The 22,154-nt window shown below is 40.5% G+C and overlaps 1 protein-coding gene across 1 annotated transcript in view; it reads right to left on the bottom strand.

Moving 5' to 3' along the window:
• The window catches only part of ADAM22 (ADAM metallopeptidase domain 22), a 141,111-nt gene that overhangs the window by 41,908 nt on the left and 77,049 nt on the right, over positions 1-22,154 (bottom strand). The window contains exons 4-12 of the mRNA XM_014952947.1: positions 20,062-20,144; positions 14,308-14,371; positions 13,812-13,881; positions 8,398-8,468; positions 7,006-7,080; positions 4,339-4,410; positions 3,331-3,497; positions 624-708; positions 93-183 (exon numbers count right to left, since the gene is read on the bottom strand). Coding sequence (XP_014808433.1) covers positions 93-183; positions 624-708; positions 3,331-3,497; positions 4,339-4,410; positions 7,006-7,080; positions 8,398-8,468; positions 13,812-13,881; positions 14,308-14,371; positions 20,062-20,144 — 778 coding nt within the window. The remainder of the gene's footprint in view (positions 1-92; positions 184-623; positions 709-3,330; positions 3,498-4,338; positions 4,411-7,005; positions 7,081-8,397; positions 8,469-13,811; positions 13,882-14,307; positions 14,372-20,061; positions 20,145-22,154) is intronic.

Below are 22,154 nucleotides of genomic sequence, written 5' to 3'. Positions count from 1 at the left end.
AGGGGAAAAATACATATCAGAGAGACACTGATAAGACCCTCCACCTTTTAGGATTTTCTCTTGAGACAGAGTAAAAAAGTAAACAACCTTACCACTTAGAAGTTTTCTTCTGTCTGAGAAAATGCCAATGTTTTGGGCCAAAGTCTGTGCCAGGGTAACCGCCATTAAGTCTGGCTTTCCAAACTGAAAGAAACAAGCAAGGTAGGAAGAGTAATTAGCAACAAACAGGTATCTCAGATACAAGTGAAGCTTTTCCCATTTCAAGGCAAAATCAGATACACAGTGTTAGAGTTCTTCAGAGCAGCCGGATAACGGACAAGGGAGGAAAACTAAACATTGGCTTATGGACAAGTTAAGTAAGAGAAAGTCTGTTTCTTTCTTGTCATTGTGGCTGCAAGTACGAATGACAGGATATTGCAGAATCTGCTGAAAAGTGTATTTGAATCCATATCTAACTTTATTCACTCATCACTCCTCATTGAGACATCCCTTCTCTAAAGCTGCACTAAAAGTCTGCATCAGCAAAGAAGCAGGAAGATATTTTGAGGAACATGTCTGCACTGATAAATTCTGTGCAGACAAATTTCCACCACTTTTTTGGTCATACCAGTATCACCACCTACCTCGTTCACACCTCCGCCTTTCAGCAAGGAGCAGATTCCACCAGTGTGGGCTACACCACTCCGACTGCTCTGAAACCGGCTCCCCCTTAGACAAAAAGGAAAAGAAAAAAAAAAGTTTACCCTGCTCAGTCCAGGAGTTTTGCAACTATCCATCCCAGTATTTACCCTTCTGACTTCCAAACGAGAAACTGGCATTTGCTGGTTGCCACCACTACCCTGCAAACTATGGGAAAAAAAGAAAAGGGAAAACCAGATAACCGCTCACAAACCTCACGTGACAAATTATCTCCACAAAGGGTGTACCATCTCCCTTCTTCCTTCCCAGACTATCTGTCCTGGGTTGAGAGACACAGGACTAACTTTTCTTCTAATGCTGGGGAAAATTGCACTTCTAGAAGACTCTAGTGTCTGAATTTGTGAAAATATTTACTTTATAGCCAGCCAGGCTCTGTGGGATTCAAGGTCTTAGTGCTTTCGAGCCTTGCCAGGCGCAGGGACAAGGAGGAGCAAGGCCTGGGCATTTGACCCAGGCTGGCCAACAGGATTATTTCATACCATGAATGTCACATTCAATATAAATTAGAAGAATTTGCTGCATAGGGGGCTCTCCCTTGATGGCAGTGGGTGCAGACAACCCCTTGCCCCGGTGCCGGAGCCCTGAGGCCTTCCCTTCCTCCTGAAGCCATTGCGCTGGCAGTGTCCGCCATTTGCTGTCCCTGCGGGGAGCGCACAGCTTCCTGCTGAGAGAATGGGCTGAGTATAATTCCTGTATATCCTATATCAGTATCGGGATTAATACTGGTCCTTTAGTATTGTTGTTAACTATTTAGTTTTAGTCTATTAAATCTATTTATATTTCAACCCTTGTGTTTTCCTTGTGTTCCCCAATTCCCCTTTCCGGGTGGGGAGGGGTCAATGGGTGACAGAATAATTGTCTAAACAACAATAGATTGTCATGGGTTTTCTCAAACCATAACACTATCTAACATAAGAAAGCATAAGGGGACTATTTTGCCTAACCACCTGAATCTCCCCGGCCATTTGTTAATTGGCATCCTACTGCAGCAAGTGACTTCTGCTGGCACGTGCTGCCGCCAGAGCGCGGGAGAGGCTGACATACTGCCAAGGCACGGAAGACCAAAAAAGACTAAAAGACTTTAAGACTAAAAAGACAAGAGTCTAGTTGGGCAATGCTGATGTGGCAAAACTCTAGGAGAGCGGCGTTAGCGGCACCCTGCTGCAGAAATAGGCAAAAACTCCCGGGAACTGCAGCCTGTCTTATCCAGGGGACAGCTGCAACGTGAGCCTAAATCTAATCATCTCTCTGGTGCTGACCACATCAGCATGAACGACTGCCAGTTACTGGAGACAAAATATACTCTGGTCCGCTCCAGAGCACCGATCCATCCAAGCTGCAGCAAATCGGGTTTTTTCAAAGGAAAACAGAAACACATTAAGACACAACACAATGCACTGTGTTGAAATGGGACGTTCATTTGTGTACCAGCACACCAGCCAGCCTCACCTCCCAACTTTGCCACGTCTCTTGTCTCTCTCTCAGACACAATTTCAGAAACTGGTACTTCTGAACAGTCTGTGAATGCAATACCTTGGACACCAGTGGTGGTGGTGGTAGGGACAGCACTGGAATTGGCACTACAGGGGTATCCACAGTCCCAGGGCACATAGAGCTGGCTTTGCCCTAGCCAGTCCACAAGCATTCAAAAGAACAAGACTTCCCCCAAAGGCCTTAAAACATCACCAGAGATACACAAGGATGTGAGAAAACCTGGTTCTCATTTTACAGATGAAGGATTGAGACACAGAGAAAGTAAAATCTGCAAGCAACACTTGCAGATCTTACTAGCTCTATTCATGACAGAAGCCAATGACAGTATAAAGTATGTGCAAAAATTCTGAGAGGCTGGCTACTGGGGTTGGGTATGCTGGCACCCTACCAGAGTCATCTGAAAATGAGGTGTTTAGGTTAAGCCAATCATATAGGCTCCTCCAACAGTCAGCAGAGAGGGATAAGGACTCCAGAGCAATTGATCTGGCTTGCCTTGCGTGGATCAAAAATTTCAACCATGAGCTTCTTCTCTATTTTTGTAGATGTACTTTGTTATATCAATTTTATTTCCAAAAAAATTAAGAGATGCAGAGAAAATAACATTCCTCGCAGATTCTTCCTATATAGCACGTGTCTCTCCAGGGAGCAAACTGTTTCGAGGATCTGAAACACAACAGCAATCCTGCAGCATGCAGGCCATCCAACAAAGGAAAGCAAGCCATAGTGCTTTTTAAGGAGGAAACCTCATTGGTTTCAAAACCAATGTTCTGCTTTTGAATAATAAAACAGGGCTGTCCATGCTCTAGTGCCGAAGAAGCCAACCTCCAAGGTGGAACCATGCATCCCTTTCCAGGCAGCTGCGCTTGCAGAGCAGGTAATTGCTGAGAATAACCAAGGATTCCAGCGCATGCAGCTCAGGCTTAGTACATTAAAAACTAAAATGAGAGTCAAACCTCTAGTGGCACTGGCAGGCAGATTGTGCATTAACTTTTTTCCACTTCCCCATCAGAAACATTACTGTCTGGGTTATTATGGACTACACATACAACAGAAAAGAGATGCATCAGCCACTTGTGACAAGCAACCCCCAAGGAAAGAACACAAGCCAGTAATAAAACATCACACGAGGTTACGTACGAAAAGAGGTGAACTGCGTCACTTTTCTCTCTGATAAAATCCCTCCTATATTTCATAAACTCACGCAGGGTCACCAAGGGGTTTTCAGATATGGTGAACTTGTTATCAGTAGCCCAGGTTTCCATGGCAACCAATACTATCCTGGTGTTAAGTTGTTCTTGATATATCTAGTACATTAACAGAATGAACAAATATATTATGTCAAATAGAATAAAGGTGAGTTTTACCCCTTTTTTGTAATAGCTTGCATTTTTACATAACTGAATATCTCCTTCAAAACCAACAAACATGAAAATGAAGTAAATCCTAAATTTTAGGTCTAATTCTTCAATCAGCTCTCAGCCTGCAGAGAGATCCCTTGCAGGTCCTACACAAGCAGATATACATAGAAGAGAAACGGCATTTTTTAAAAAAATTCTACAGAACTAATGGGTCTTTTATAACGTCCAGCTCGTCCCAGTGATACACGAGGGTTCTTATACCAAATAGAGATCTATAAAAACAGATACACCTCTATGGGAGTATTTAACCTTGAGCTGGCTGAATCACTAAAAAAGAGTCATATTTTCAATGCTGGGGGTTAATACTCCATACCGGATACTTTCACGAGTATATATTATATACATAATCCACTTGTATGTCCCTATTCTACCTCATTTACTCAAATGCACTACTTCTGGAGAAATTTTAGTGCATTCTTATTTCAGATTGTCTTTTGGGTTTCCAATTGTCAACATAGGGATCCTGTGTTAAAAACTGTCCTACCTAATGTGCTCTTTAAGACTCAGGTTAAAGGAATTGATCCAGCAGGATACTTAAATGTTTTAAGCCACAAAATATCTACAACTTTGCATTAGAAAAAGGCTTTATAGGTGGCTGACTGTGGTTCTAGATGAAAATTGGCGATCTGCTATTATTAGGTATCCCATGAACTGACAACTCCCACATCTATCAGTGGAAGCTGACCCATCTCACATGTAAAAGAACATTTAGTTGAGCGATACTTACCAGATCTGCTATGTTCACAACTGATTTAGCATAGCTGTTTGTATGGCCGACTGACAAGCGATGCTTTTTGAACTGCAAAACAAACAGAGACAAGTTACATACACACACTGCAGAAAAATAAGCTCCATTTCCAAAAACACACGAAGTAAAACGCAGCTACATCACCAGTGAAAGCCCTGCACAAAGTTTGGTCTCCTCTGCTGAATGTAATGCTAATAAACAATAGTAGAAAATTGCTCAGAAATGCACATTACTAATATACTTTACAACAGCTGTTATATTAACTCCTGTTTGGAAAGCACTCTAAGATCTTTACTGAAAAATGCTATATGAACAGGAACATATTGTTACTCTCTTCATTATCTTTATTACTGGTGATTTTTAAGTTAATTCCAAATGCTAATACAGAAATTAGCAGCACTATTTCCATAGTTGAGACTTCTTTAGAGGCATGACCCCAGGAGTGCCTCCATCTGTATTTTAATCTATCAATCAGACTTCCTTCTTTTTTTTTTTTCAGTTCTCTCTCTTAAGCGATCTTCTTTATTTCTTCATGTACAATCTCACATTCCATAACGCCACAGTAACTGGTTTAAAACACTTCAGCAATCAGACTGCAACAGCACCTTTACTGACATTTAGAATACAGTGCTATAAAGATAACGCTGTACAGAACTGCAGAAAAAAATACCATGGGTATGAAGGTCACAATGATCTCAGAAGAGTTTAGGACAAAATGACCAAGATTTTCAGATATGTTTAACCACCTTGTGCCCCACAACGCTTAGTTTTAGAGTGAAAGCTGCCCATATTCTCTGGAAGTTAGGATATTTCAGTGGGAAGAAGTATCCAGCAGCCAGAGGATGGGAAAGGCATGCTTTCAAGCAGGAACAGGGGAAAACCACCAAAAATGAGGATGTTACACTTAATAAAAACCAGAAAGACAAGACTGTGAAGGTAAAAAATGTAGAAAGGACGAAATGAAAAAGCTACAAAATAAATGGAAAACAAAGCACAGTAACAAAGGGAAATAAGTATACTACTCAAGTCTCTATTTGCAACTAAAAGCTCAAATTTTAGGCCTCCAGCTTCTCTAAGCATCCTACAGAAATGCTTTCTGTGTACTAATTTATAATCCTGTTTCAATGTTTGGGTCTTAAGAGCTTTGTTCCTGACTGGAAGCGATGGTTGAATGATGAGCAGCCGACGGGGCAGCCAGGAGGGCACCTGGCAGGGGTGGGTGGCCCTGGGGGACCAGTGGGACACAGCTGGCTCCACGGACCAGAGGAAGAAGCAAAGAGGTTCATTGCTCCCTCTGGGAACACCTGGGGAGGGTGAAGAGTGAAAATGGCTGTGACTCTGGGGGGTGTCAGCTCCACACTGGTGTGCTGCATCTACTGCACACCCAGAGAGTGACCCAAACACACAGGCGGTGGGGAACCAGAGGAGCCCAGAGCACACGACACCTCCTTCTCCCGGGAGGAAATCACTCGGCTTCTTCAATCACAGATGTTCACTGGCATTTGCTCCAGAGAATAAATTCCTAAGTAGACTCACTCTCACAGTAGCTATAGCTAACCAAAATTAAGAAATACTGTCCTTGGGGGGAATCAGCCCAGACAGACAAGGTCCCCAAGGGGAAAGCTGTGGCTTCAGGTCTTCAGGATCAACACAATGACACCAATTTAGGGAGTTCTGCATCCAGTATTGTCTGTTATAATCCAAAAATTTATTGCTATGTTCACCAAACTGAGCTGATGGAGGAGTATGCTGTCCAAGGACAGTGGCACATTCCTTTTACATTCTGATGCCTAATTCTGCCTGTTTGGGTATTGATTGAGAGAAGCTGCATGTTACAGAAAGAGTACATAAAATGTATATATATATATATTTTGATTTTATAGCCATAAAGGACCACAAAATCAACTAATGTCACTAGTTGGAGGGACATCACCAGTCTCTGAGCTTTATACAGATACTTCAAGATGGAATCCCATTGTTTGTGTTTGACACCACAACATCTTCCAGAAATACACTGTCTGATTTGAAGACTGCACATGATGAAGAATTCACCATTTCCTTTGATATTCCTTTCATTGACTATTAATAATCTTCTCTGACAAAATCTGTGCCTTTTCCCACTTCAATGAACCTGTTTTTTCTTCAATACTAAATTTTATTATGTCTCTTTCCACCACATTAAAGAGCCTATTTATGTTCTCCCAGAGAAGTATACAAGCTTAACAAAATTATTTTCTCTGTATTGATTTGGACGTATCATAATCTCCCCACTGTCAACAGCAGTTGCACAATTGCAATAACTGCATTATTGATTGCTGAGTGGCTATAACTAAGACAAGTGCTCAAGAAAGCCAGAAAAAAAAATCATCAGCTTAAGTCACACTGCTATCAGTTACTTTATGACACAAAGCTTTAATTTATCACCCTTCCTTCTCATACCCAGGCCTGGTTACATTCTTGGTGAAATTATCTTGCCAAAATTCAGAAGCAACCTCATCAATGGTAAATGAGACCATAATCTCTTCTCTTAAGGGCATACTGAATTTATTCTGGCCATATGTTGTTCTTTATTGTTATCTTTATGGACCAATTAAGACAATTTGATGTTAGTGATAATCATGAGATGTTGAAGTGTGTCAGTCTTACCATTAGATGATCGTTTACAATCATTAACTCAATGTATTTTGTTTCCTCTTCAATTTTACGTGGAATCTGATGAACCTACAAAGAGAGTACAACTGTCAGAGAGTCTAACGGAATATAAAGGGAATGTAATGTATTTTGTTTCCTCTTCAATTTTACGTGGAATCTGATGAACCTACAAAGAGAGTACAACTGTAAGAGAGTCTAACAGAATATAAAGAGAATGTAACTGAGAACTACAAACAGCATCAGAAACCACACTTCTCACACATACATTCTTTTCTATTGTCTTAATTCTGGTTTCAGATATTGAAGAAACTTCTGGTGCTTAGTTGCATCATTCAAAAAAAAATTCTTTCACCTCTGCCAGGACATTTATGTGACCTTAAACAAAGAAACCAAGTCTTTCAACCCATCTAATCCCAAGTTTAGCTTCTTTTAAAGAGAATCCTCAGTGGGACCTATATCTCTAAAAAATGGGTTGTGTCAGCTATAAACTTTCTTTTCCAAATAGACTGTGTGCTAGATTAATACAGTGAAGGCAGTACTCACCTCCATGTTATGCTTACTTTGCATTTAGAAACATTTATGACTCTGCTCCTTCACGGTGTCCTTGTTTTCCCGGGTTTTCCAGGAGAGTTATTACATCATTATGTTTTAAATATACAGAGTAATGGCTAGTTTACAGAAAGGCAGCAAGCCACCTGATAAGGTAAGACCCTCAAGAATGACTTCTGGAATTTCTCCAATGTTTTCTCACTTCTCTTTTGCCTCCAAGAGGCTCACATTAGTCAGAGATGTTAAAAGTCATCTTCCCCTCCCACCACTCTCAGTATTTCATTTTTGCCTGCACTATTCAGCCCCCTGAGAGGTTCTATTTTGACCTAAACCATCATTTGAGCCCCATTCCTATAATACTAAGAAGTGCTGCGATCTTTCCAGGGTACAGACAAAACACCTGCACTTAGTGGCTCCCCCACTTTAATAAACAGGGAATGAACTCTCAGTTTAGAATATTTATTTTCAATCAAAGTCAAGTGACATGAAGTACCTACTTGTCACCATTGCAACATAAAAATACTTGTAGATGTTTCATTAACTGGGAGCTGTTGATAAAACTCTATACTTCAAAATGAGGGAAAATATTTTAGCTACTTTTTAATTTGCAATTTAGCAGTGTTTAACAATTTTATAATTCTTCAGGTAAGCAATGTCCACGAGAACCCATCAATGTTTTGTCAACATTAGATACCTCTTTTTCTAACAGCTGTATTGATAGATAGACCTCATGCCAAACCCGCAGCAGCAGCAGGACTCCATCTGGACAAATCAATCCAGCAGACACAAAACAAACTTGATGGCCTGTTACTTATAAACAAGCACATTGGCACATACCTGCCTTTTACTTCTTTTGTGTCTTGGCTTTACAACAAACTTCTGTGACGTAGCATTCGTTTGCCAGAACTCTAAGCAGAAAACATAGGCAAATACATTGAATGTACACACAAGGATGTAGCCCAACAACTAGTGACCCTCAAGCCCCAGGACAGCAGATGCAGTAACAACTCCCTTTTTCAAGTTTCCAGCTAGGAAGGAGGCAATGTTACAGATGCTTCCCAGTAACAGGGTTCTTATTAAAAACTCTACCAGTGATAATCTGGGTCTGCTGAGACAGATGATCTGTGGGTGTCACGCTGCAGAAAGCGCAGCAGATGTTCCACGCCAGAACTGCACCAACACCGAGCATGGAATATTATTAGCACAGTGCTTCCACGGAGTGAATCACACTGTTGGGAATCCAGCAGGCATTCACAAAGCTCTTGCAATAGACACCAAAATTAATAAGAGGAGCACGGAAGGCAGAATTAATGCTTTAAGACGATTATATTCACAAAGTAAAATATGTTAAGAGTTGGAAGAAACCTTGTAAGATTTTGGCAATGCTCACTATCAATACAATATTCCTCCCTGCTAATCCCACTGTGTCTTTAATTTCTTAAATCTATAATCATAAGCATCAAGTAGTTTATTCTTTTGCCAAATCCCTTTCACCAAATCTATTAATAGCCACTCACGGAAAGGGACACGTTTATAATCTTTATAAGCAGAAGACAATACTTGATCTCACCCCTTGCAGTGTCCAATAAGTATTTTTCCATCTTTTATTTTAGATTCATAGCCTCTGCCTCAGTCTCCTCTAGACAATAGAAATCTCTTTATCTTCTATAAACATGTTTACTATTCACATAACCCCAAGAAGATCTTTCTTTGAAACATGCAAACTAAATGCTTGCAGTTGCATTTTTTTGTAATATGTCTTTTGTCACCTCCTTTGTACTTTCTCCATCTTTGGACATTCTATCAGTCTCCAGGGACTGAAAATTGCTTTCAGTATTCCAGAGTGATGTTATCAGTCTTGCAGAGAGGGAGTCAGTACTATAGGAGCTGTGTAAATTAAGGGATTTGCAGTTCACATACCTTTGTACACAACTTTTGGTTCTGTTAAAAAAAAAACAAAACAGTTCGGTTTCCCTGGTGAGACTGGAAAGTTTCTCACAGTTCCACCTCCCACCTGTTGGACATTAACTGTGCAATTTTTGCATGGGGTTCAAACCATAGGATTGAAACCAATGCTTATAGGACAGGGCTGCCATATCAGCAAAACCTTAAAGCAAGATGCTGAATTGCCTGTCTGACAAAACATTACCAGGGGCCAGTCCTTTTTCAGTGGTGCCCAGGGACACAACAAGAGGAAATGGACACAAACTTGAACGTAAGAAGTTCCACCTCAACATGAGGAGGAACGTCTTCACTTTGAGGGTGGCAGAGCCCTGGCAGAGGCTGCCCAGGGAGGTGGTGGAGTCTCCTTCTCTGGAGACATTCAACCCCACCTGGACACGTTCCTGTGGGACCTGCTCTGGGTGGCCCTGCTCTGGCAGGGGGTTGGACTAGATGATCTCCAGAGGTCCCTTCCAACCCCATAGCATTCTGTGATTCTCTAAGTGCTAATCTTAACCAGGATTGGCTAGTTACTGACACAAAAAAATCCAACCAGGAAAGCAAAGTGTGACTAACTGGTATTGTCTTGGGTAAATCTCGGGGATTATGCTGTCCTTTTGATATGTGAAGTCTGCAGAGACAAATTTGCTGTCCTTTTGATATGTGAAGTCTGCAGAGATCTTTTTACAGAAGGTCCTGGACAATCACAGGCCTTTTGCTTAAAAATGTTTTCCTGGTCACACTAGTGCACTTGAGGATTTTCTTTACAAAAAGGACCTAAAATCCATTAAATCACATGCAAGTGTTGCTATATTTGCTTAAGGACCTGTGGTCTCTAAAGCTCGCAATGATGAGAAACTGAATCTTGAAAATTTTCTTACAAATTTGTTTTTGATCATGCTTTACATATGTTTATTAATTTATTTTGTGTTCTAGTGCCACATAACTGGCTCTCAACCTATGATTTTAGATTTTCTATCATGGTTAATGAAACTGGTAAAAAGACAACTTTTCAATAAAAAACATAATAATACAATATGGATATAGGGTCTCAGGTTACTTTTCCAGCAAATGCGATCTTTTTCCCCACCGTCGGAAGTCAGACATCTCTAGAGGGGAATGATGCAGCCCTTAATGTTCACACACATTAACGCAGCGCTGTAATTCACAAGAGGGATGGATTCATGTGGGGTGCACTTCCAGCCAGGGACCCGCAGGCAAAAGGTCATGACCAGCAAAATGACAGGAAATGGGGATCGCTGAGAAAGCGTAGTGAAACCTCTGATGGGAACATATTACCTCAAAAAGTACAACGAGGATTCATGAAATCACAGAATCACAGAAAATACCTTTAAGATCATCAGGTCCAACCATAAACCTAGCATTGTCCAGTCCCACTAAACCATGTCCCTAAGCACCACATCTACAGGTCTTTCAAGTGAACTCAAAAGCAAAGGATGTCTGTTATGCAGTATTTTGAAAACAACACCTTCAATAACATGGTGTTGTCTAAGCCCTTGCCAGGGCACTATATGCCTCAATACGACTGGGAGAAAAAATAAGGTCTACTGAATTATGAAGTCAAATGCTCTAATCGTGCCAAGTTATCCATCTGAACTTTCCTAATTTAAAGTTCTCATTACCGCCTCAGACCATTGCAAAGTACAGTTTGATTAATTATTTTCTGCAGTAGCTTGCTTTCTTCTTTTTTTTTTAATATCCAAGGCATATCCATCTGAACTTTCCTAATTTAAAGTTCTCATTACCGCCTCAGACCATTGCAAAGTACAGTTTGATTAATAATTTTCTGCAGTAGCTTTCTTTCTTCTTTTTTTTTTTAATATCCAAGGCGCTAAAGAATGTAAAAAGTCCATAGCTATTGAACTGTTGTACAATAGTGTGTCCTTTTGCTATCACCGACAGAGTAATCCCTATTACTTGACTTTTTTTCCTAACATCAATATTGAAGCTGATGATACATCCAGTTATGAGTGGAAATCTCAGCTAACACACAGATTCTTTTAAAGATAAGAAGAAAAACTTGAAATCACAAAAGACCTCCTTAGGCTGGGCAGATCAATAAATTATGGGATAATAAGTAATATAAGAAATACTGATGACATAACCTAGCACAGTGCTTGCTATTAACAATAATGATTCTGCCGTAATACTTCCAAAAAAAAAAAAATCACAACAATACTATTGGAAAATAATTGCAAATATTGTTTAAAGAAAACCTATCCTTCCTAGTGAGGATATACTCCATTACATCCACTGAAACTTTAACTACAAACCTCATAAACACCTTTCTCAGGAGCTTTACAGAAATAAGCATGGGCATGTGGGAGAGCAAACTGTGAGTTAAAGCTAATTTCTCTATAAAAGGGATCCTAAACATAAAGCAATAGAATATTAGCACCTTATACCTCTTATCCACATCACAAATCTTTGTATAATTAAGACCACTACCACTGCACAATTAAACCTCTTTTTCAGCCTTTTCTCCAATCTAGTGGTTCTAATTCAGTCTAATGGCAACATCTTCCATGGTCACATGCTGGGCTTCCTACAGCACAGCCAGCAACTTGTTGTCTACCGTGGAATCAAAACCATACAAGCATATTTGGATTGATGTGAGGATAAAAAAACCAAAAAGCAAACCCCAAAGAACCCTGAAGTCCTATTTTGATAGGTTTTTTGAAAATCAGGAAGTTTTGGTGCAGGTCAGACTGGTGGATTATACTTGCAATTAATTCCTTTTCATAATTTTAAAAGCAGAAAATAATTTTATTCCAAAATCTTGAAAACTTACAATTTCACTATTAGGAAATCTTATAAGACAACTGATAAGATATCTACTAAGACTGCTCTAGCAGTTTTCTACTTTAACAACCTGAGACAGAAGATTTATTTTAAACTCAGCAGCGGCTGCATTATTTCCAACTTTTTAAATGACACATCCTAAAGAAGGTGTGATAAAAGATGCACTTTATTATTTGGCCTCGTATTCAATAAATTGTTCTCATTATGCTACCATCTCCATGAGTACAGGGAGCAACCACGAAACGTGTCTGAGATGTATGAACATAGGAAGCTTCATGGTACAGATGTCAACATCTTGTGCTGCATGAGCCTTCTGTGCTGCCCCTCCATCCCAACACCTCCTCCACCTCTCCTGGGCAACCACCAGCGGAGGACGTGAGGCATCAACCCGGGATACTGTTCTGCTTAGACTCTGAAAGATTCCTTCTGCAGAATTTAAATCAAGGTGACCCAGTGGTAGCAATTTCCCTTGGTTTTTTCTCATTAGCTCTCTGAATGATTTCACTTTGCTTAACAACTAGCAAACCTGCACACACTGCTCCAGGGAAGGACCCCTCTATGTGCAGTACCCAGCACCGTGAAATCCCAGATCCAATAGATACTATAGGACAAATAGTTTGTAACACAACTAGTTTGTAACTTTATATAGTTATATAACAAGAATAGTTTGTAACAACTGTAACTGTCCTGAAGAAATTAGTCTAAAGATGGTTTCTACCAAAATGACAGTGTCCACGAAGGACAGTTTTATTTATCTAGGGTGTATTTTGTAGAAGAGGAAAACGCATCTGTAAAACTGGAAAATCCTTGACAGAGTGGGGATATGCCATAAATACTGCACTTTTAGCTTCAATTAACAGGCCAACCCCTCAGATAATAGCTCATTTTTTAAAAACTCTTCTCCTTCCGCACACAATATAAACCGCTTGTGGGGATTCATCACCTCAAGCACTTGAAACCAGTTCTGCCTCCAAATTCCCTTGTACTGAAACGTGTGACCTGCAGGATGACAGTGCTGTGAGAGAGCTGAGCAGCACTGGAGATGAGAGAGACACTCAACAGCAAAGATACGTGGCAAATTCTTGTCTCCCAGGCTTCTGCTCACACCATGGCACTCACCCTGTACCTCAAAATAGGGAAAATCCATGAAAAGTTATCAACCACTGGCAATGAGTGGGGTTTATTTTCATCCATAGGCTACCTCAGCCCTTTCCTTTCTACAACTACCAGGCTATACCGCAGCCCCTAGACCATATGGCTTGTTAAGAGAAACATACATCACAACATGAAGGTCTAGGAGATGTTTGATTCATTGAATTCGGGTTCTTTTTCAGTGCTTTAGATTTTTTTTTCAGTGCTTTTTTATTTAATCGGGGAAAGAGATATACAAGTAAACAATATACTATGAGAAGATTATCTATCAAATACAATTAACAAATTTGGCCTTAGACCAAATCCAGTAATTAATGAATATTGAAAAATCATACCAGTTGGCAGGTCATCCGAAGGAAATTGAAACAACTTGGATTTGTAAACAGAGTGGAGATGGAAGTCATCCTGAAATAGTAAATAATTTCATGTATTAAATCCAGATAAACTAATACATCTCACGAGCATTAAACAGACAGTTCCAAAGGTCCTTGTTATCCAAGACCTACACCAGTGAACATGCAAAGTGCAATGCACCATTACTCTCAACCTTTCTCCTCTTCCCAACTATGATGCAATGATTAACGCCACAGTTAATCATCTTCTACTTGGAATATTTAAGTACAACAACAGGAGCGGCTGAGCACACTTGGAGATAGACTTAAAGTTTGGACGTCTACTTTTGCCCTCTACTTGATGGGGACTCACATATGAGGTAAATTAATTGAGAATGAGGGGATGACTCTTTGGTCCCAGAGCCTTATGCCTGCCCTGTACCCATGAATTTCGGTGTTCAACAAACTACACTGCAAAACTACGACAAGTTCTACTTACATCTGAAGAGTAGTTTTCATCTGGCTCAATAAGGTAAGTATGATTTCCATCATAGAACATCCCACTGTCAAGAACAGGAAATGTAAATAGGGATTTAATAAACAAATATTAGTGCAACATAGAAGTAAGTTTAAGAAGTTTGTATATTTTAAAAAAAAAATGTTTAGAAAAGGAAGTAGTTAAAAATTGTTCTCAGGAACTAAGTGTAACTCTGAGTCAGTCTTTTATTTCTTCACTTTGGAAAGAAAGACATTCACTCCCGTGGTGATATAGACTCTTCTTTCTTCCCCAAAGCTTCTCTATGACATGTATAAACACCACAAAAATTGGCTAATTTAGCCAACTGAAAATCCAGTTCAGAGCCCCCACTCCCATGCAAAAGAGATCGACCTGCAACAAATAAGGGACCTGTCTTTAGGAACACATGAATATGGAACATGCACACAGCTTTCCCCCAAATAAAAATATTATTGAATTGAATTGATCCTTAGGTTTTAATGCTTTTGATTAACTCTTTCCTCAGTAATTTAATATAGTGCCAAGTACAAAGGGCATAATGGGATCTTTTGGGCACAGAGGGCTGGTTTGGACATTTCAGCAATAATAATTATGACAGATGGTATTTTCTTTTTAAATTGATTCTGTTTAAGTTTCTATTTTGAGGAAAAATTAATGGCTACATGCATTATTATATCAATTTGGACATGATATGATGTTCATGACAACGAGACAGGAAACCCAATCAGGCAGGTTTCCAAGGGGTTGTGGTGAAGAAGGATAGAGAAGACCAAGCATTCTGCCATACCCATGGTTCTGGGTAAGTACTCATGGGCTCTTAATGGCATCAAATCTTCTCAACCACAGAAATTTGAAGGTCATTCATGACAAGCACACTGCTGTGCATCTCAGAAAATCCATCACTTTGCTTGCCCATACACAATCATCAATTTTCCATATTAAATTCTAACACACAGTTCTACTTTAAATGAAGAATAAATTGAACTGCTAAAGCTCCCTTAGTCTGTGAGAGTAACACCAGATGCTTTTGTGTTACCACTCGAATGTACAGCAAACACATTCCTGCAAGGATGTTTTCTATTAAAAGTTACCGTAAGTTTACCTATGTAAAGAGTGTACTGGGGTTTTGTCTTTAACACAATGCAGGATGCACAAGTGTGGTAGAATTGCACCTTAAAAGAAAGCATTGCAATAGACATTACTCTGTAAGAGCATAAAACCAAAGGGCATTTCTTATATCACTACCATTCTGATCTTCAACCAAATCAGCAATATTTTAAAATAATTTTGCCTTTATCGCAGTGGCACACACACATGGTTTGGATTAGGCTATATCAGCATGACCCTTTCAAAGTGCCACTACTAAGAGCTTTAATCTTGGACATAAATATGAGCTGTAAGTTCAAACTTGGCACATACTACACGCCAGCAGCATGAAAGCAAGATTATTTATTTATCTAGATTACTGTTCAGCAAACTTTCAGGCATCAAAAAATCCCCACCGGAATTATAAACAACAAAACCAGATACCTTTATTCCTTTATTTTTTCTTATGCAGCTGCTTTTTTTTTTTTTTTTTTTTTAATCAGCAAAATTGATTTTGGTTCTGCACAGGACCAGATGCAGTCTGTAAAATGCTGTCATTCTTTTCCTGACTATTAAGAAATATAAGCATATATTAAGCTCGTAAACTATTACAGCTATTGCTGAGCACACGGCTCTTAATATCATCCACGTATGGGGTTAACCAGGTAGCACTCACGGGAGCAGAGCAGGTTATTGACTGTTCAACATACAGCAAGTGTGACCATCAGTACAGCTACAATTTGTTGTTTCACCTTTCAAATTACCTGTGCCTATTCTTTAGAAATAAATACTGGCTATGCAGCTTAAAAGAAATATTCTAGCACCTGCTGAAAGCTTCTTTGCCTGGGAATAAGATGAGTTTGGGCAATATCCTGAAGCTGTGAATCGGTCAAAAAATTCCTTCCCTCCAATTGCAATTTTACTTAAGCACGGTCTACAAAATGAAGCGCCATCAGTAAACGGTAAACTGATCACAGAATCACAGAATCTTCTAGGTTGGAAGGGACCTTAAAGATCATCTTGTCCAACCGTCAACCTCACTGACAAAAATAGACACCCACACAACAAACAAGGAGCATCATCACTAAACCAGACCTCCCAGCACTACATCAACCCGGCTTTTGAACACCTCCAGGGATGGGGCCTCAACCACCTCCCTGGGCAGCCCATTCCAATGCCTGAGAACCCTTTCAGTGAAAAAATTTTTCCTAATATCCAGCCTGAACCTCCCCTGGTGCAACTTGAGGCCATTTCCTCTTGTCCTGTCGCCTGTGACTTGGGAGAAGAGACCGACCCCCACCTCTCTACACCCTCCTTTCAGGGAGTTGTAGAGAGCAATATGGTCTCCCCTCAGCCTCCTCTTCTCCAGGCTGAACACCCCCAGCTCCCTCAGCCTCTCCTCATGAGACTTATTCTCCAGACCCCTCACCAGCTTTGTCGCCCTTCTCTGGACCCGCTCCAGCACCTCGATGTCTTTTTTATGGTAGGGGGCCCAAAACTGGACACAGCCCTCGAGGTGAGGCCTCACCAGTGCCGAGTCTCGTGCGACTCTTGCACCCAGCGGCACCGACCTCTCATCAAGTCACTCCATGGTGACAAGAATAACAGTCACGGCGAACCTACAGATGTGACTTGCCCCCTCAAATCACTCAGAGTTCTTTTCCAACCAACTTCGATAGCCCAGTGCTCGGCGAACAAATCACACTCTTGCAGACATGTCAGAGAAGAGAGCAACAGCAAAACATGGGCCATTTCAAAAACCTGAATTGTTATGTTCAAGAGGGACAGGGAACTACTAGAAAGAGTCCAGTGAAGGGCAACAAAGATGATTCAAGGACTGGAGCATCTCCCTTATGAGGAGAGACTGAGAGAGCTGGGACTCTTTAGTCTGGAGAAGAGAAGGCTGAGGGGAGACCTTATCAATGCCTACAAGTATCTCAAGGGAGGGTTGAAGGAGGAGGGAGCCAGACTCTTTTCAGTGGTTCCCAGTGAGAGGACGAGGGGCAACAGGCACAAGTTGGAACATAAGAGGTTCCACTCAAATATGAGGAGAAACTTCTTCACAGTGAGGGTGACAGAGCCCTGGAACAGGCTGCCCAGGGAGGGTGCCGGGTCCCCTTCCTTGGAGATTTTCAAGCCCCGCCTGGATGCTCCTGAGTAACATGCTCTAGCTCTAGGCAATCCTGCTTCAGCAGGGGAGTTGGACTAGATGATCTCTATGGTCCCTTCCAACTCTAAAATTCAGTGAAATCTTCTTCAAACAAACAAATCCGTAGCGGTGTCTCATTGGCAGCAATAACAGCAGTTTTTCCATTCACCACCAGTGGGCAGCACAATCACAGACCAACCTGCCGTCCGTGCCACTCGCCCAAGCCCAGTGCTGCCGGCCCTGCCCCCGATGGCTTATTGATCTCCCAGCAACCAATCTGGTTCGCATTCAAAGCTTTTTGTGTTAACTCATAGGAAACTCTGGTTACTGCCTGTCCCACAGGCAACAACAAAAGAAATCCAAACAAAATGGCTCACTTGGACTTCAGGTTGCAGAGCTACATTTTTCAAAGTCAGCAAGAGAAGAAATTCATAAGTATGTTAAGTATTTATATCATTATATTTTAAGTTTATTATATTTATTTAAGTTATTATATAACTAAATATTAAGTATTCTGTCAGCCAGTTAAATTAACTAATAAAAGGAAGACCACAACATAGACATTATCAACCGAAGAACTCATAATTTATGATTTTAAAACCACAACATTTTCTCACATGCATAAAAAAACCTGCTGTTACTGGAGGAGATCTAGGGGTACTAATAAGTAAGAGAGGAGATTAGTGTGAACTGTGGGAATATGAAGCTTGTTATTCTATTAAAGGGATCTGTTCTGTTTTATGCACTTCCTAAAAGCAAAGCTCCTGCTCTGCAGACCTTATTAGAAGATAACTCTCCCCAGCTTCCTTTGAGCCAGCGAGACACTGGGAACCGTGGTTGGAACTAAGGAGTTCTGACTGTCAGCATGAGTTTCTAGTAATTACTTTGCATTTAAAATTGACTGTGGAGGAGCTAGTTGTAATGATGGAAATGCAGTGTCAGAGAATGTGAGTTTAATACAGCTCAGGAAAACATTACTTTCTCATACTGGATGCTGGAATTCCCAGCCTGCTATAGTAAGCTTCGTATTGCATCTTGTGTGAAGGGTAACTGTGCTGAAACTTTGCTGTATGAGAAAAAGAGGGGAAGGAGGGGGGAGAAGGATCCCTCTCAAGGGAGAATTATACAGGGAAAAAAATGCATCTTTCATGACATAACTGTGTTAGAAGGGGCCAACCTGAGTATCAGGAAATTTAAGAATACAAAGCAGCAGGAGGGTCAGACTTAAGAAGAAACTCACAAAAGGAGGGCAGGAAAGGACATATGCAGGCTCTCCTTCCTCTCTGCTTTTTCTCCTGGGAGGTAGCAGGGGCCAAGACCTAATGGATCACTGCTAATGGAAGCCATGCAGTGGCACAGGATGCATTAGGATGCTACTATTTTTAGGCTCACTGTCCATACTGAAACTGGGCTCAGGTTTCTGGAGCTGCTCAACCTTGATCATAAAAGAGATAAACACAGCTGTAAACCAGACAAGTGCGAGGATGACAGGCCTTCTGCATGCATTCTCCGCCTTCCTAACAAAGAATATACAAATATAAAAGAAAGGTGCTGCTTCAATATGTGTACTTATATGGCCGAAACCAAAACTGCAGAGAAATTGGAGATAGACAATGAGCTGAAGATTTCCATCAGCTAAACCCTGCTTCCTCAGAAAAAGGAAAAGCTCACGCCATCTCTGCCCAGGCTCACTTGCTGTTGTGACTTTTCAAGCTGATCTCAGTATCAAAAGCGCTGAGACCCCGTAACTCCCAGATTCAACAGCCACTGAAGTTACTTGGTTGTTCTGAAAACCTGACTAGCATCTTTCAATAGTGCCAAAAATAGTCAGGTCCAAAAGCCATACAATCAATACACAGCTCCATGTGGCCTTCAGATAACAGACACTTTAATTACATTATCACCAAAAATTATGTACTTTTTAAAAAGTACTGTTGCACAATTTTATATCCTTTCTTGCAGATTGCCCAAGATTTTACTATATCAGAGGTATTATCCCATGCACACTGCTTAAAGTCAGCAATTCTGTGAAGAAAATAGATAGGACAAGAGAAACTCTTAACTGACAATTTCCTTTGTAAAGAGAGTAGAAAAGATAAAATACATCATTGTAGCAACACGAAAAGAACACACATTCCAAATGGTTCATGTCAATACTGGTAGTGTTTTTTATTCTTGTAGAATAGGATGTTTTCAGGTACTTTTACTCTTCTCTCTCTACAATAAATTATCTTAAAGCAAAACCTGGCCACTGTCATATGACTCAGTTTAAAAAAACAAAACAAAACAAAAAACCTTGACTGCTTTCTCAGTGAATTCTGAAAACAAGCAAGGCTTTTGCAAGGTTCAAATTAAATGCATTTTTTCTAAAGATTGTTGAGTACTTAAAATTGGTGACAAATTAGTAGGAAAATAAATAACATTTATTTTTCTATAAATGGCTTTATTTTCCTTAAAAGACTAATAAGCAAAGGCCAGTAAAAACAAAACATTAGACTTACTGTAATCCATGGCATGTTGACAAGGCAACAAATGATACAGGGTTTCCTCGAATTTCTCCCTGATAGTAGCAATGTTCTCCTCCCTGAAATTGGAAACTGAAACTGTAAATCCACAGGACACCCCAGAGTATCCCATTCCATCCTGTCAAACACTGCATTTTCATAAAAACAGTGCCAATCCACTGTCACAGCACCAAGAATTGACTATCACTTACATGAGGGTGTTCATCCTATCTCCTTTCAGCCATGGTTTCGTACCTAGACAAACATCATTATTTCAACTCTGGATACTGAATGGAGGTATTTTCAGTGTGAAAATTCTGAGACAGATTTGAGGGACAAAGGACTCCAGAATTACTCATCGTTCTTTATTGACTAGGAAAAAGTTGGAATTAGGGGGCTTAGGCTCAACACCTGGTCTGCACATGGTTACATTGGACAAGATGAACTCTGCTTCGAGGGTAAGGCAATTTCCTACTTCTGAGGAGAAAGGTATGCTTATCAAATAATAATAATACTTGATTTAAAAAAAAGAACAAATCTGAAGTGCTCACTCCAAAACTAATGGAAACTTTAAGTATAACAAAGCAGTAAAGGAACACAATTAAAATTCATATTTGACTCTTCTGCAAATAAAACATGTGCATTTCAAACCAAATCCAGCAGACCGTAATCAAAAAATCCCGCCCTTAGTTTCACAGAAGCCACACCAATAGCAAAGTAATCCCTACTGCACAAGTGCTGAAGGTATTCAGTATCACACAATGCCAATATTTGCATGCAAAATTAGAAAAACAATTCAAACATCCTTCAAATTCTCACTGCCACTGTACCCTGCAGAGGAAGTCACTTACTCGTGCCTTGCCAAATTCAGCTATGTCATATTACTGCACTACTGTTGGCTAAAGGACTGTGAAGATTTTCAGTGCTTTTTTTATTTTTTTAATAGCAACAATTTACTATCTCTACCAGCAATGTATGAATAATCTACCCAGCCTAATTTACCCAGCCATGTGAATACTTAAATCCATTTACTGCAAGGAGAGAAGGGCATTACAATTACTGGTTTTTCAGAAGCTGGCAGTTACTTGCGTGAGGCACAGCACAGTCATTCTAGACATCTGACATTAAAATGCTCTTAAATTTCACGTTTCAAATATGAAAAAAAAAATTAATCAAGAACAGGCAAAGGCATGACATGTTGGTAGTTTTGTGTTTTGATCAGGAAATCCTGCTCTGTTTTCTACAAGGCATGTAAGCTATTTTTGAAAGAAATTATTGTCCTGGTTTGAGGGAAACTTGAACCGACTTTCTGTTCAGTAATTTTACTTCTTCAGCCTCTTCTAACTCTCTGGAATTAACAGCATGTTGTGGAGAAAACTGTTCTCTTTTAGAGTGATACGACCAATGTTTGTACTTCATGCCAGGGAACGGTGTGCAGAGAAGCTCCTGCTTATACTTATTGCTGTAACAGCCAAGGGCAGCCAATTTCGTTATTTGCCCCGTTAGAGGGTTGGAAACAGAAAAGCGCAGAGGGGTCCCACCTGTGGGGAGGAGGGGACAGGAGAGGGGACCCAAGCCTGACCCACAGGGTGTTCCATCCCATCTGCCCCATGCTCAGTATAAAGCTGAGGGATCAAAGGGTCAACGCTCTTCCTTTAATGTGTGACATCCAAAGAGGACTCTGTCTATTTCTCTGCCTTTGATCCCGATCTGAGCATTCCTGACTCCAGAGCTGGAACCCAGTTCCCATCCGTCACTGAGTCCAGTCCAGACTGGGACCCCAGTGCCCGCCGGTGAAGTCATCCTGGGAGCCTGATACAGTTTTGTATATATTGTATCCATTTCATCATTTTTTTCTCATTTTATTATTAATATTTCATTAAAGTAGTTTAGTTCCTTCTAACCTTGTAAATCTTTTTATGTCTCCTCCTTTTCTCCTGGGAGCGAGAAGCAGGAGGAGAGCATCTGTCACCATCATAGGCCAATTCGGCCTAACCCACGCCCACCATGAAGTATGGTGCCCCCGTTCTGAGGTGCTCTCCTCACAAGAGGACAGGAGCCTGTTTGTCAGAGCGTGGCTGCTCACAGAG

This window comes from Calidris pugnax, unplaced genomic scaffold (genome assembly GCF_001431845.1).
Source record: "Calidris pugnax isolate Ruff unplaced genomic scaffold, ASM143184v1 scaffold181, whole genome shotgun sequence".
NCBI lineage: Eukaryota > Metazoa > Chordata > Aves > Charadriiformes > Scolopacidae > Calidris > Calidris pugnax.
The sequence above is the reverse complement of the archived record's forward strand: the minus strand, read 5'-3'. Positions and strand labels throughout refer to the sequence as shown.